The 13,538-nt window shown below is 37.9% G+C and overlaps 1 protein-coding gene across 2 annotated transcripts in view; it reads right to left on the bottom strand.

Annotated features, from left to right (window-relative positions):
* Positions 1 to 3,298: 3,298 nt before the first annotated feature.
* Positions 3,299 to 13,538, bottom strand: part of DGKH (diacylglycerol kinase eta) — a gene marked incomplete at its 5' end in the record, with an annotated part of 165,947 nt that continues 155,707 nt past the window's right edge. Inside the window, 4 exons of one of the 2 annotated variants that reach the window (XM_082013185.1) lie at positions 3,299 to 4,210; positions 10,326 to 10,456; positions 11,853 to 11,961; positions 12,331 to 12,450. In XM_082013185.1, the coding sequence (XP_081869311.1) occupies positions 4,121 to 4,210; positions 10,326 to 10,456; positions 11,853 to 11,961; positions 12,331 to 12,450 (450 nt within the window). In that variant the 3' untranslated portion in view covers positions 3,299 to 4,120. The remainder of the gene's footprint in view (positions 4,211 to 10,325; positions 10,457 to 11,852; positions 11,962 to 12,330; positions 12,451 to 13,538) is intronic. The other variant, XM_082013186.1, reaches the window with a different exon arrangement.

Below are 13,538 nucleotides of genomic sequence, written 5' to 3'. Positions count from 1 at the left end.
CTACCCTTGAAATAAGATCTGTTCATTATCAAGGCATTATGAAATTTTCATGAAGTGAATTAGCATCGCTGAGTTCAATTAAAAAGTCAAAACTGGCAGGTTATCTATTCTCTACAAAAAGCATAGGAAAATATGAAATGGACCATTACAAAAAAATCGATTCCTCTTGTTTCAATTACAGTTACACAACATTGCAGTCTGAATTTCTTTGGGCAGGTTTGTAGAGAGAAAGATGATATCTATTTATTATTTACAGGATCAAGCACGTTTACTCTAGACTCAAAGTAAGAAATACTGGATTAAAATAGTCTGGGAGTGGTTTTGATCACATCTTTACATTATACTGTTCTTCCAAGTTCACACTATTTTTCTTTGAAAGAAAGAGATGTTCAGGAGAAAAAACAGTGGTTAAGGGAAAATACATAAAAATGTTTCATACAGAAAATTTGCAATTGCTGTCATATAAAAATTTTCATTTTTGAACAGTTTTTTTCTTTAAAGATTTTTAACCCCCCCACACACCTAGAACCACGTGTTTGCCTGATTTCATTCAGTTTCTAAGAAGAAGGCATTAGGCATTATAAAGGCAATACTTGCATGACCTGAATCAGAGGCTGCCAGAGCAATTGAATACAGTAAGCTGGAAAAATCCTATCTGAAAATGACAAAACAGAAACATGCACTTAGCAATCTGCTGCCATTTTAAAACATGCATTTCTCCTCTTCCTCTTTCTGAGGTGTAGGGCATGTCATCTATACAAATAGCAACCACTTCAAAAAAATGCTGATTGCTCTGTATTCCTTTCAGATTTTAAGGTACGCTGACTGACCGCAGAAATTAAGCGTATTTGACTAGGGAAAGAAATTCATGCAGTAAACTTTGTAAAGTGATTTTTTTGTCTTCATGAATCTAGCATCTTGAATCAGGCACCACAAGATCTATTGGGATAACTTGTTTTCTAAAAAATTAACTTCTTTTAGGGGATGCGTTTCCCTTATTTTTGTTGAAATACCGGGATGTATGCTTTGAAGCGCTTTAAACGTCATGATTAAATTATAAAGAATTCAGTTCATTTAAAATGTAACTATATATGTCCTTAGCTTTAGGAGCTGGGGCTTTTCAGCAGCAAGGAAGAAAAACAACACTTGGAAATCACAATAATCATGAGATAGTAACACTGTGTTCAAAAGTCTTTCTTTCAAAAAGCTTCATCACTAAACACAGTTACAACCTATGACCTTGGCAGAGAAACCCCATAAAATATTTTGAGCTCCCTTGTCAGATGCATTTGGAATCGGTAGCCAACACTAGTCTAAGGCATAGAGTTGCATAAAATTTGCGCTCCTGGGCATCTAGTAAATACAGCATAAATGATGCTTACATTTTTTTTTTCTATTTGTACGTTTAAAAAAGCCTTCTGCTTAGGACAATCAAAGTTAAATTCTTTGGTGGTCATTTAAAAAAAATCCAAACTATACAAAGATAATTGATCAGTTGTCCTATACTGAGGTAATTTGAGGAGCGTCATAAGAACGTTGCGTTATGAACACTACTTGGCCATTTTCCCTGCCTAAAAGCAGCTCCCATTTTTTAATATACTCAGCATAGACTGCTACAGAGACCTGAAGAGATCCTGTTCCATAGCACATCTTAATGCATTGCATATAGCAAGGCTGAAACTTGTAAAGAGAGTGTATCCTGCAGTCAGGAAAGGAAAGTGTATTATATCCTTAAATCGACCAGGAAAATTAACTACATAGTCTACCATAACATTGATATATTAGAATGCTGCCACACATTAAAATACAGCATAGCTTACAGAGGAACAAAGAGAGGAGGAAATACAACTTGCAAAGACTTGCCATCTGAACATCATTAAAGGGGTGAATGTCAAGTACATTAAAAAAAACCCCAACCAATCTTTCCATTGTTTGCCTAACTTCCCATTGTTTGCATATGCTTTTCATACAACAGCATGAAAATCATGTCACTTGGCAGAGGGATTTTAGCTTGTTTTTTTGCAGAAAACCTAATGGAACACAGCCTTTTACCAGAATGATCGATTATGTTCACAGAGCTCCCACAGTGGTGCCTGTTGAACCTACAGCAGCAAGAGCATATACTACTACAACCAGATATAAATGAAGCCTGTTTTGCTCCTTTTTTTTTTTTTTTTTTTTTTTTTGCAATAAAACAGTGAGGGGAATAGATTTTACTTTCCAAGGGATGATTCCCACCTACTTTCCAAGGGACGACTCCCATCATTCTCATGAGAAAGGGAGGGCAAAACCAGGATGCAGTACTTGACGTTGGCCCCTTTAAAGAGGGAAAATAAGCTTTGGGGGGCGAAAAAAAAAGGAAACCTTACTCTGCTGCCTATGAGGAAAACATAAATAGCTATTAAGATACTCTTTAACCTGTAAGAAATGTCAAAGCTACTTGATTAAGTAGAAGTAAAGTGTTCCTCATGCCACCATGACATGTTGTTAGGAACAGCAAGGAGACAGCGATTCTATGCAAGCTTTCTGTCAGGTGGTGCAATATCATCTCATCTCAAACATTTAAGTAGGCTTTTCTGTAGATATATGCAAATTATTTTTCTACTAGATTAATATTTTTGTGAAAAATTAACCAGGAAATTCCAATTATGAAGCTATGTTTTGTTTAAGTAAACCGTAAATAACCTTATAAGTTCTGGTCTAACATTATTTCTAAACAAAGATGGTTTTCATTTGTAACCTGTTTATACTCATGGATTACTATCTTGCATGTGATTCATTTTGCATGCATAGTGTAAAACCTTAGAGTTTTTTTTTTAAATTTTTATGATCTACCAATGTAGGAGTGCTGAAAAGAAACAAACTGATGCCTTTGTAAAGAAACGCATACAGAGACATTCTTAAATTAATAGTAAATTAGTAATGAGTAAAAGCTTACCCCACAAAAACCAGATCAGCTGCTACATTTTAAAACTCTTCTTATGTATGATAAATAAAATGATTTTTCCTTTTAAAAATTTTCATTAGTCTTTCAACCTGCTTTTTGAACAATAGAATAAATAAAACCATTAGTGCCTAAAAGTTCAAATATGCTACAGATGTTTAAGATAACTGAATAACTACATTAAAATGCACCATGAGAAAATTCTTTATCATTTTCCATGCAGGAAGCCAACTGATATTTTTGTGAGGTACCGGTCTTTCAAAAATACTCATAAGTTAGTTACCTGATATACCTTCTGTACACGGTATATTTAAAAATCTAACTGTACAGTGTTTCAATCATACATAACGCATATAATCTGCTGAATATGGCACAAATGCTAAGTTTCCACACCCACACATCCTTTGCCATAAAACACGTTTTAGGCATTACACAACACTGAAGAATAGAAAAGTGCCTGAAACCAAAAAAAAAAAGACAAGACACTCAAGGAGTAATAAATTAAATCTCATCCAAACCAATACAAAAGTTGTTCAAGTGTTTAAAGTATCAGATGTGTCATGCAACAGAACAAGAGACGATCCAGGCAGGCACACCATGCATTATAGTTTGTGTTCACGACATCACAAGGTATCTCTCCCCGCTTCTGCGTGGCCAGTGAGCGCTGGGTGCCAGCGGCACTGCTGGGCTCACGTGTTAAACCTCCAAACCCTCTTGGCCACCTGCACAGGAGGGTTTATGTGCCTCCGAAGGCTAACTGGACAACCTCACGCTGTACAGTGATACCTTGCTGCAGCGTAACGAGAGGCATACTGAGCTGCGTGTAAGCGAAGCAATCATTTCTCAATTATATTTTCCAGTCAGTGCAGTTCACCATAAACCAATCGATTTACCAAAATGTGCTTATCTGAACTGGCCAAGTTTGCACACCAAGAAAACATCTTCGCAGAACTTATCACCTTTTCTTTTTTTTTTTCTTTTTTTTTTTTTTTGGCACAAATCCTTTTGTACTCTTGCAGCAAGCTCTTCACCATAGAAGAATACAGAGATACTAGCCTGTACAAACACACCGGTGCTTATCCTTCCAGAGTAAGCTACAAAGACAGCTGAGTGCCTGTAACAGCATTGCTTCTCCAGCAACTTTCACGTCGCTCTCTAGGGAGAGCACCAGCATAATTACACTTCAGACAAAGGGGCGTTCTTGCCGAGCTCTTTAATTCCCTGGAGAATTCGCTTCATATGACCCACTTTCGTTATCCCCAGGTCCTACAGAAATTTAAAAAGACAGAAAAAAAGAGAAAAAGAAGAAACTTTATTTACCAAAAAGGAAAAAACCCCACTGATTATGATCTAGCCATGCAACAGATCTCTAGAAATGTGCTCACTGCAATCAACATTAACCAGAAAAGATTCTACGGCACTAGCACGTGTTGCCTAACAAAAAAATTGCTTAGAGCATATAATGAATCCCTCTCTGTCTCGCAGACAGAAAATTACTTACCTGCAACAATGGCAACCCAAGGCACTGCATTATCTGTCAAAAATTTTTTTTCGCTTGACACCGAAGTACGAAAACCTTTCACAATTTCTGGCAAAAAAAAGAACAATCTCCCCCTCCTCTCTAATGGAGCAATCAAATGCTTGGTAGGATGTGATGGATTAGAGCTTCTGTCCAGCAATGTCACTTGATTTGAGGCCTTATGATGTCTGTTTTAATCAACAAACACACACATCTCGAGGGAAAGCGGATATAACAGCTACAGGCATGTAGGACAACTTCCCTTTAGAGAGCAACAGAAAAGGTAACCATTTGGTTTTCATTCCAAACAGGTTACGTCTCCTATCGTGGATCTTCTTGTTTAGAGAGCTGGAAGGAAAACTCTACAGAAACATGACAGTCACATTCCAAAGGAAAACATAAAAAGCACGAGTGTAAATCTCCTTGTAGCCACCGCTAAAGCAATCGCATCAGCTGAAATGTTTCTAATACTAGTTTCTGGGACCCACCTCCGTATGAGTGACAACAAGCAAGAAATTTTGGCAGTAAACCTCTTCCAGCATTAATAACAGCTTTAGCAGCATCCTTCTTCAATTTTGACTGGGCCAAATTTTGACTCCTCCATCAGAGGAGCAGAGTGGGATGCCCAGCTGTGCTAATGATCCCCAACTGCGCTAATGACTTTTCAGCTCAGTTTGGTGGAAATCTGCATCCCTTATCTGTAAAACCCAGCTCTGAAAAACCCTTTAAAACCCTGGTGTTCGTGATGCTGAGCAAGTGGCAGATTCAAACATTAGTTCTTTGTAGAATAAACCTTATGTAAATACATTGTGATTAAATAAAAAATCGTAGTAAAGTTTCACTATCTATTCTTCTGAAATAGAAATTCTTTCATTTTAATAGGAAGATTTTCCATTACAAAGACATTAAAAGGAAGGGAGTGTAATTAAGCAGCTTGAAATTATTATTCTTATACAGCATAAAAAATGAAACCAAATAAAATATTCTATACAAACTCTACACAAAGACTGTATCTACCTTTCTACAGTCACAGAAGCCTCAGGAAATCTGCATTTTATATTACTTACAAGTGTTAGCAGGCAATTCATTTTGCATTTTGCCAAAGCAAGAAAGGGGTGGTAAGATGTGCATGAATTAATTATTTTATTGTAAAGGTAGCACAGCACAGATTAAACAGGTGGATTAATTCTCAGAGCATAAAGATTTAATTCTGGTTATGTTAGAGATGAAAAAAACCCTGGTTGTTTCTTCAGTAGAAAACTGTCAGTACTCTAAATACGTGTACAGTACAACCTTTACAGTACTTTGGCATGAAGGTGTCAGCATTAAAGAGTTCAAGATGTGTTCATAAAAGCCCACAAATGAAGCGCTGTTCATAAACCTATCTAAAAAAACCTTCTGATTTTCCACATCATGTCAGTTCATAAACACTTTATCAAAACTTATAAAAAATGTAGTAATAAGTTTTAAGTTAAGAAAATTGATGTATGTAGCAGTTGTTAAACTCATCCCACAACGACGGTAATATTTATCATTTTAGCCTTGGAGAATATTTTCTTGTTTACACTAAACTTAATTTTCCAATTAATCAAAAATACACACAAATACTGAAACTACTGAAGTAGCCTAGCTGCTATGTGGAGGAAATTCTACATAAGGATACTTTCCAAACCACAAGAAGCCACACATGTGTTAAAGGTTAAGAACTTGCAAATTCTTCAGAACAAACATTTTTCATGAGTAGAACTTCTGTTGGATAAGCAACATAGCGAGATGCTGCCAGACTTCAAAGATCAGATCAGAGGAAAGAATCATTATGAAATGCCCAGAAAACTCAGCCAGTTTTTCATCCAACTTTTACAAAGTATCATCAACAACGCCTGTGCTTCAGAGGCAAGAGATTTCAGTTTTATACCCATTCAAGTTGAAGTTGCTGTGAAGTAGATCAGAACAGCAAGCCTCAAGAGGCTTACCACAATTTTGGGGACCCTTTTGATAAATTCTGCCACACTTCCAGAAAAAAAACAAACCCAACTGATAAAATAACCTCTGAATTTTTATGCTGTGTAATAGCTTGGTTTGGAGGAAATTAAGATTTATACATTCCTGACACTAGACGCTATCTAGTATTCTCAGTTTACTACTGATGCAGGAAAGTTTGCAAAAATTCTGTCTTCTCAGACTAAAAGGATCTCTACAGCAGTATAACATGCATCACTCACAAAAGCAAGAACCCCCAAAGATCTTTGCATTTTTGTGCATGCCTGAGTTTCATCATGCTTTATATAATCTGTCCCTATTTAATTGATACCTGATCAACAAAAATTCAGTTTGACTAAAATATGGTTTTGAAGACAAGACTGTAGCCGGAGTTTGAGGAAGAAAATAACCCTTCTTTTTCCCCAGCTATGGTCTTAAAACTAAAGGATCACCTCTCCTTCTGCTCTCCCTAACCACTTTCCCATCTCTAGCCCTTTAGCGGGTAAGGCTCAAAAAATACTCAAAAAGAAAAAGAAGAGTGGACAAGAAAAAGCTGATAAAAATTCTTGCAACAGCTTTCAGGAGTTCTTAGTCTACATCATATTATGGTGGTTGCCTGTCTGCTTAGCCAAGAGCCCATTTATTTCAGGTTTGCCCCACAGATTTTGGCCAAACGTACCACCAGTGTAATACTACCAAACAATTTATATAAACATTTCTTAATATTAAGAACATTTCTTTATATTAATTATATATAATTAATATTATATATTCTCATATTCCAGATGAGAAACCTACCCCACTTGCATTCCCAGTGTCAAAAGCCATCTAGCATGCCTACGTCTAACAAACCTTACAGATCATTTTCCATAGAAGAACTTTTCCAAAACGCGCTACTGCGAAACCGAGGTGAAATGCCGCAGTTCTCAGCACAGTCTTCAGTTTGACAGGCACTGCTCATCAAGCTGACATGAGGCATGGAAACCCTTCCTCCAAGGAAACCAACATTGCCGTGTCGCTCTAAGGAGACATCATCCTCGTCCTACTGAATGTGTTGCAGGTCTGATTATTACTAAGTTGCGTCCATAGGAACGTGGTTATCAGTGCTAACATTTATTTCAGAAAAATCAGAGTCTAGTTTTCAATGAGTTTGCTTGTAAAATAAGGTTAAAAATAATGTCGCAACAAGCTTTGTACAGTTTCTATAGCATAGTTCGCAATTCACTGCCCAGCCTTTCCTCAGGTGAAAGAACATCACACGGGTGTAAAAGTTTAATTTTCCTCTAAATAAAATCAGGCGTAGGAGGCTGAAGAAAGGGTATTACTGCAGGGGCTGGGTGGAGAGAGGTATGTGGTTCCTCTTGGAGGTGTTCTCCGTTTGTCAGTTGCCACACAGAGCTAACTGAGAACGGGATCCACAAACTACGCAGAAATATAATTAGAGGTGTCCAATTCTTCAGTCAACGTACTGATCTATTTCAGTGATGTGCACAAAGGAAGAGAGTTTCATCAAATCCTTTTTACATATTGCTTTTTCTCTCTACTTTGACCACAGAAAGGAAGGTAGGCCCAGAGGTTTCTATTAAAACAGGCAATGATTTTTCCTGTTGCAGACATGAGAGGTAAATCTACTGCACATGACAAAAGAGCTTGTGAATCAATGGTGAGCCCATTTAGGAAGGAAGCACAAGCCTTGCACTGGAGGAGAGGCTGTAGACAGATTATAGCTCGCAAGAGCACTGAAGACCCTTCGGCACACCTCAATAGTCAAAGGGAGGAAAAATTAACAGGGCAGCTTGTGACGTGTTGCTCATTTCCTAGGTACCACATTACACATCTTGACACTAATTCAGGTCACCGGCCAAAAAACTGCAGGATCCTGAGCCATCCTTAATTGGTTCCTTGCAGAGATCAATGCTCCGTATGTAATGAACAGGACAAGTGATAAACTCTGCTATTTAAATTCAGCGTTGCTACTTCGAGTGCAAGCCATGCTTGGCCAAAAGCCTGGCCTACCTTATGAACAGCACTGGTCCGGAAGCTCTCAGCTCCGCTAATGAACAGATGGAGCGATTCTAGCGCAACACTTCTGCTAGCACAAGATACACCCTTGGCACCCGGCGTAGAGCAACTCCTCGCCCAGCTGTGCTGAGCAATGTAAAAACTGCATACATGCTTCCAGGCAGCGCTAGGTAGAGGGGACAGCAAAAGTCTGTCCTCTCTGTAGGCTCTAAGACAAGCTTTCAGACGTTCAGGGCGTAGGTCTTTGTGGTGGGGTTTTATTTATGCTGAATCAGCAGGAGTCTTAGCAACAGGGATAACAGGTTGGTGATTAACCTGCTGCGGATATTTACTTGGTTGAAGTGCCAGTCTTTTGGGCATGCAGTCAAATTGGTACCTAACAGAAATGAGGCACGGCCAGAAGCCATGTCTAGTTTAACATTGATCTTACCCACTATTACTTATTCCAGAAAATTTGATGTCTTGATTTTCTTTTAATTAAGATTTCTTAACATTTTAGCAAACCTATGCACCGTGTGATGCTGGGTTTCCCAGTTAAGTTTTAGATTTGTTCAGTGCCCATTCAGAATAGGGACTTGCAACATCCATCATTGGAACATTGTGGCGGATTGCTTGCAGAGTTTTCTATTTCTAAATTTTTGCAGGGAGGGACTATTCTGAAACTGTCCCTCCATGTCAGGAACTATCCTGAAAGAAAGGAATTTAACTTCCATGGAAAGAAGCTTAGGTGACCTAATACCGAAGGGTAAAATAACACACAACAGCTAAACAGATCATCTCAAACCCAGCTATCTTCAGCAGCTGCATTCTACTGCAACAGTCACACAACGTAAGCACTACCCTATAATGTCAGGATTTCATACTATATAAGAAACTTTACGAAAAATGGCACATTTATATGAAAGTATTGCCTCTATGGAGGCTACTGCACTGTGGCTAGACCAATGACTTGCACTCTAAATGTAAATGTTTGCGATTTAAAAAATATCCTATTTCCTCTCTTACATTCTAAAAGCAGATGCAAAACACATTATCAAGAACTCATTACTACTGAGTTCCCGGAAAAAGTAATGTAATGAATCCCCAAAGATACAGCCTCTATTACATATAATAGATGCACTTAAGTCCTTCTTGAAAAAGACCAACGAGCTCAAATAACAGCCTCAGACTGCTAGGTAACATTTCTCCCTGCAAAACTTATCAATCTGACCTCAAAGGAAGAAAGTTTTACAATTTTGGAGACAAAATAAAATGTTCTTTTTTAAATCTGTACAGCTAAAATCAGGCAAAGGTTGGTCACGGGCGAGAACACCTATTGTGAAGGTCTACTCTGACACACAAACACCAATGCCATGTAAGTCCAGTGCCTCAATTTATTAAGCTGCTTATGTCTCTCACACTCACTACATCCAATATGTATACAATAAATCACCTGAAACAGGTCAGCAGCTGCTGACCTTGCAGTAGATGGATTAAAAACTATTACCACCACCTTCAACTGATCCATACTGATCCTATTTAATGGAAACAGTGAACTCTTGAAGATAACATTATATTACACTGATGTCAGTAAGATATGAAACGTGCTTCTCCTATGCCTTCTGACATAAGCTATAATGCTATCATTCTACTTAAATTGCAAAAAAAGGAAATTTTGGGTAACACAGACATTCTTGGTTGTGAGTACAAGTCAGCACTTCAGAAATTCAGGCCAAAGGACAGCACATATTAGTTTATTGCATATCTGCACAGTGTAAGCCAAGCTACAAGCACATAACAAGTGCAGGGAAAGAAGAAAAGTTGGTTGTTGTTTTGTCAAAGAAAATGGTCAATAGCAGAAAAGTAGCACAAAGGAAATACCTTAAGATCTCGCCTTTCCAGATGTAAAAGCTCAGAGCCTCGGATGTCATGGCTGATGAAGATTTCTTTGTACTCTCCCAAACTGAGCAGATCCAGCCAAGCAGCAACTTCATCTGTGCCCCATTTTTGAACTACCAAAGTTAAGAGCAAAACCCCCTTAATTTCTACATGCTCAAATGCATCACAAGCAAAGGTTAGGCCAAAGAGAGTGGAAAACAGAGTAGAATTGCCGTGCTAGCAAAGGGAAAGGTTAGAGGTGTCATTTCCACAAAAACTGACAATTCCTTTTTACATGCAGGTTACAGGTTAGCAGTTAACATGAGAAAGTATCTAAATAAAGTTGGGGTTCTTTGCTTTGCAGCCATGCTTTCAGCTTTACTCCAGTTTCTTCAGTAAAGCCTTTAAAACCTCACGTCCCAACAAATTCACATTCAATCATCTTAGGATCAGTGACGCAAAGTCTAATGTTCTGCTTTATACCATTAATTTATTAGTAGTCATCCAGGAAGAGGAGAAGCCTTCAAAAACTAATTAACATGTAAAATTAAAATATCAACCATACCTCGAATATAGCAATGGCAGCAAGCAAGTCCAGTTTTAATTAACATTTTCTAGTATTCTTAATTAATGCAACAAGTATTCTTTAACCTACTGTGTTACACAGGCCATTAATAAGCTCTCTGTAAAACATTGTTCTCTAAGGTTAGTTGCCCACATTAGTCCTAATAAGACCACCTTTATTGAAAAAAAGTAGTTATGCTACTTATTGCTATAATTTTGCAACTTCATTCAATGCCAATCAGTTTTACAGTGAAGTGAAATCTGAAGTCTAATCTGGAATCTAAAGTCTGATCAGCAGCTACAAGATTTTGCAGATTATGACCAACTGTCCATTAAAAAGACAAAGATGTAGAAACAGTTTCAGGACCATCTGATCACTGATTAACTCCTGGACATAATCTTAAGGAATTAAGTTCATGGATAAGAGTGGAAAGAGAGGAGAGTGGAGTTTGTTCAACTTTTTCTAATTAAACAATCGATATTGACTATAATGGCTTTTTGTTTGATTTCTCACTTGCTGAACTTAAAATCCATCTGAAATTTAAAAATAACTGGTTAATTAAACCAGTGTGATAAAAGCTACTGTGCAGCTTCTGAAACTAGCCTGAAGCACCTGAACTGGAGCTTCACAGGGAAACAAGTGTGTTTACCTACGACTTGTATTGCTATGAGTTAATCAAATGTAACCACCGTCAAAGACACAGGTCCTGTTGCATGATGAAACTATTTAAATACTTTTGCAGCAGATCTCTGGTTCACTTGGAAGTCTTGGGGTCCTACTGAATGCTTTCTAAGTGCATTGAAAGAAATCTTCATCCTAATGAAGATGCCAGTTAGCTCAGTTGTTTTTCACTTTGACTTCACTCTCAGGTAGACTGTATCAGCTCTTACCAAAAAAAAAAAAAACCCCAAAAATTACATCTTCCCCAAATGCTACTATTTTTCTTGTAATTTCAAAACACATACCAGGCTGAGGGCTGGTCTTATGCTTCTGAACTTTTTCTTTTTTAAACTTTGGCACTATGCGGAACACTGTACTTCTGTTGTTTCTTTTAGCATAATCCAGAGGGGGATCCTGCATGAAAGAAGAGAAATAATTACCTTTAATTAACAGAAAACAAAAGTTAAATTACATGCTTGAGATGGTAATTCATACTTAATCTCAAAAACTAAGACCAAATTTGACTTTTGTAAAGAATAATGTCAGGATTTAACTCTATACTTGTTTCATTTATTAAATAACCATTCAAAACCTTTACACTCACAAAAGGGAACAACAAAACACAAAAAAAGCCCTAAGCTTAGAAGCTTGTTCACAGCAGACAGAAAGTCTGCATCGCTACTGAAACTGCTTCTCCAGATCATGAGGGATTCTAACTTACTCTTCCGTATTGAGAGAAAATTAAGTTCAATTGGAAACAGCAAGTATTAAAATCAAACCCACCTCATCATCATTTGGTTGAAAAACGTAGTAAAGCCAAGGTATCTCAGCAAGTTTTCTCAACTCTATTTCCAGGCTGTGCAGAGCATCAGACAACAGCTCTTCATGGGGAGCTTCCAACTGCTGTTTATAAACAGGCCAGAAAAACAGTATTTTTAGTTTTGTTAACATGTAACATTGAATTCTAGATAAGTTGTTACCACACAAAAACAGATTACTACTTCACGGTGAGCATAAACAAACAGTGAAAACAAATAATCTTAGCAGATCAGATTTTCCTTCAGAGATGGGTTAGACCATCCTGACACTACATTTAGTATGGTCCCAACCACAAAGGGATGACTGACAGCTGAGACTTTTCGTGCAGACCAGCTGGACCTAACTGTCAATCACTGTCATCATTCACCACACTCCTGAGTCTTCATAAAGCCAAAGTTATCTGATAATACCAATACTAAAAGACACTAGAAATGGAAACTACTGGCACAAGGGAGATAAAACCTGACCAGAAGAACAAGAGCCTGGAAAATATTTGTATGAAAAGTGGTGTAAAAAAACCGAATAGATAGTAGTAAGCCTGAGTTACTGTTTGCAAATGTCTTTATATGATAGATTACTTTCTCACGGTCAAGTCAGAGGAAATGGATCTTACCAAAGATGCTCCATTCCCAAAGCTCTTCCAGTGGTGATACCATACCAGCACTACCCCTTCCAAAGAGGTGAGGCATGGAGCGATAGCCACTGCTGCTGGCTGAGAATGGGAAAAACAGGGACCAGGCCTGCAAGAGGGACATGACTGCAGCCCCAGACAGGAGACGAAAAGCCAAAGACATCAGTGAAGGCCAAAGAGGAAAAGAAAGTGGTAGCAGTGTAAAAAGCTTGTGACTTGCTGACCTATGGGACTTTGGCTCTATTGACACTTTAAGAACCCCATGGAGGTAACAGTTTTCCTTAAAACCCTGGTCTGAAAACTATTCTGTAGCTGTTGTGTGAGTCAAACCTGCGAGGAAGAGGTAAGGCAGGCAGCTGATCCCTGGCAAAGCTGTTTTGGGCTTATCTGGGGTTGCTGAAACACCATTTCAAGGCTGAATCCTGGAACGAGTTGCTTGGAATCACTAATAAAGCAATCTGAACATCTAGTTCTCTCTTTGAAGTAAAAGCAGTCCCAAAGCAGTACAGAGTATCCTTTTGAAAGGATTTAATTAAGTTAT

The sequence above is a fragment of the Phaethon aethereus genome (genome assembly GCF_964289735.1).
Source record: "Phaethon aethereus genome assembly, chromosome: 1".
Classification (NCBI taxonomy): Eukaryota; Metazoa; Chordata; class Aves; order Phaethontiformes; family Phaethontidae; genus Phaethon; species Phaethon aethereus.
Note: the sequence above shows the minus strand (reverse complement) of the source record. Positions and strands in the feature narration are given on the sequence as shown.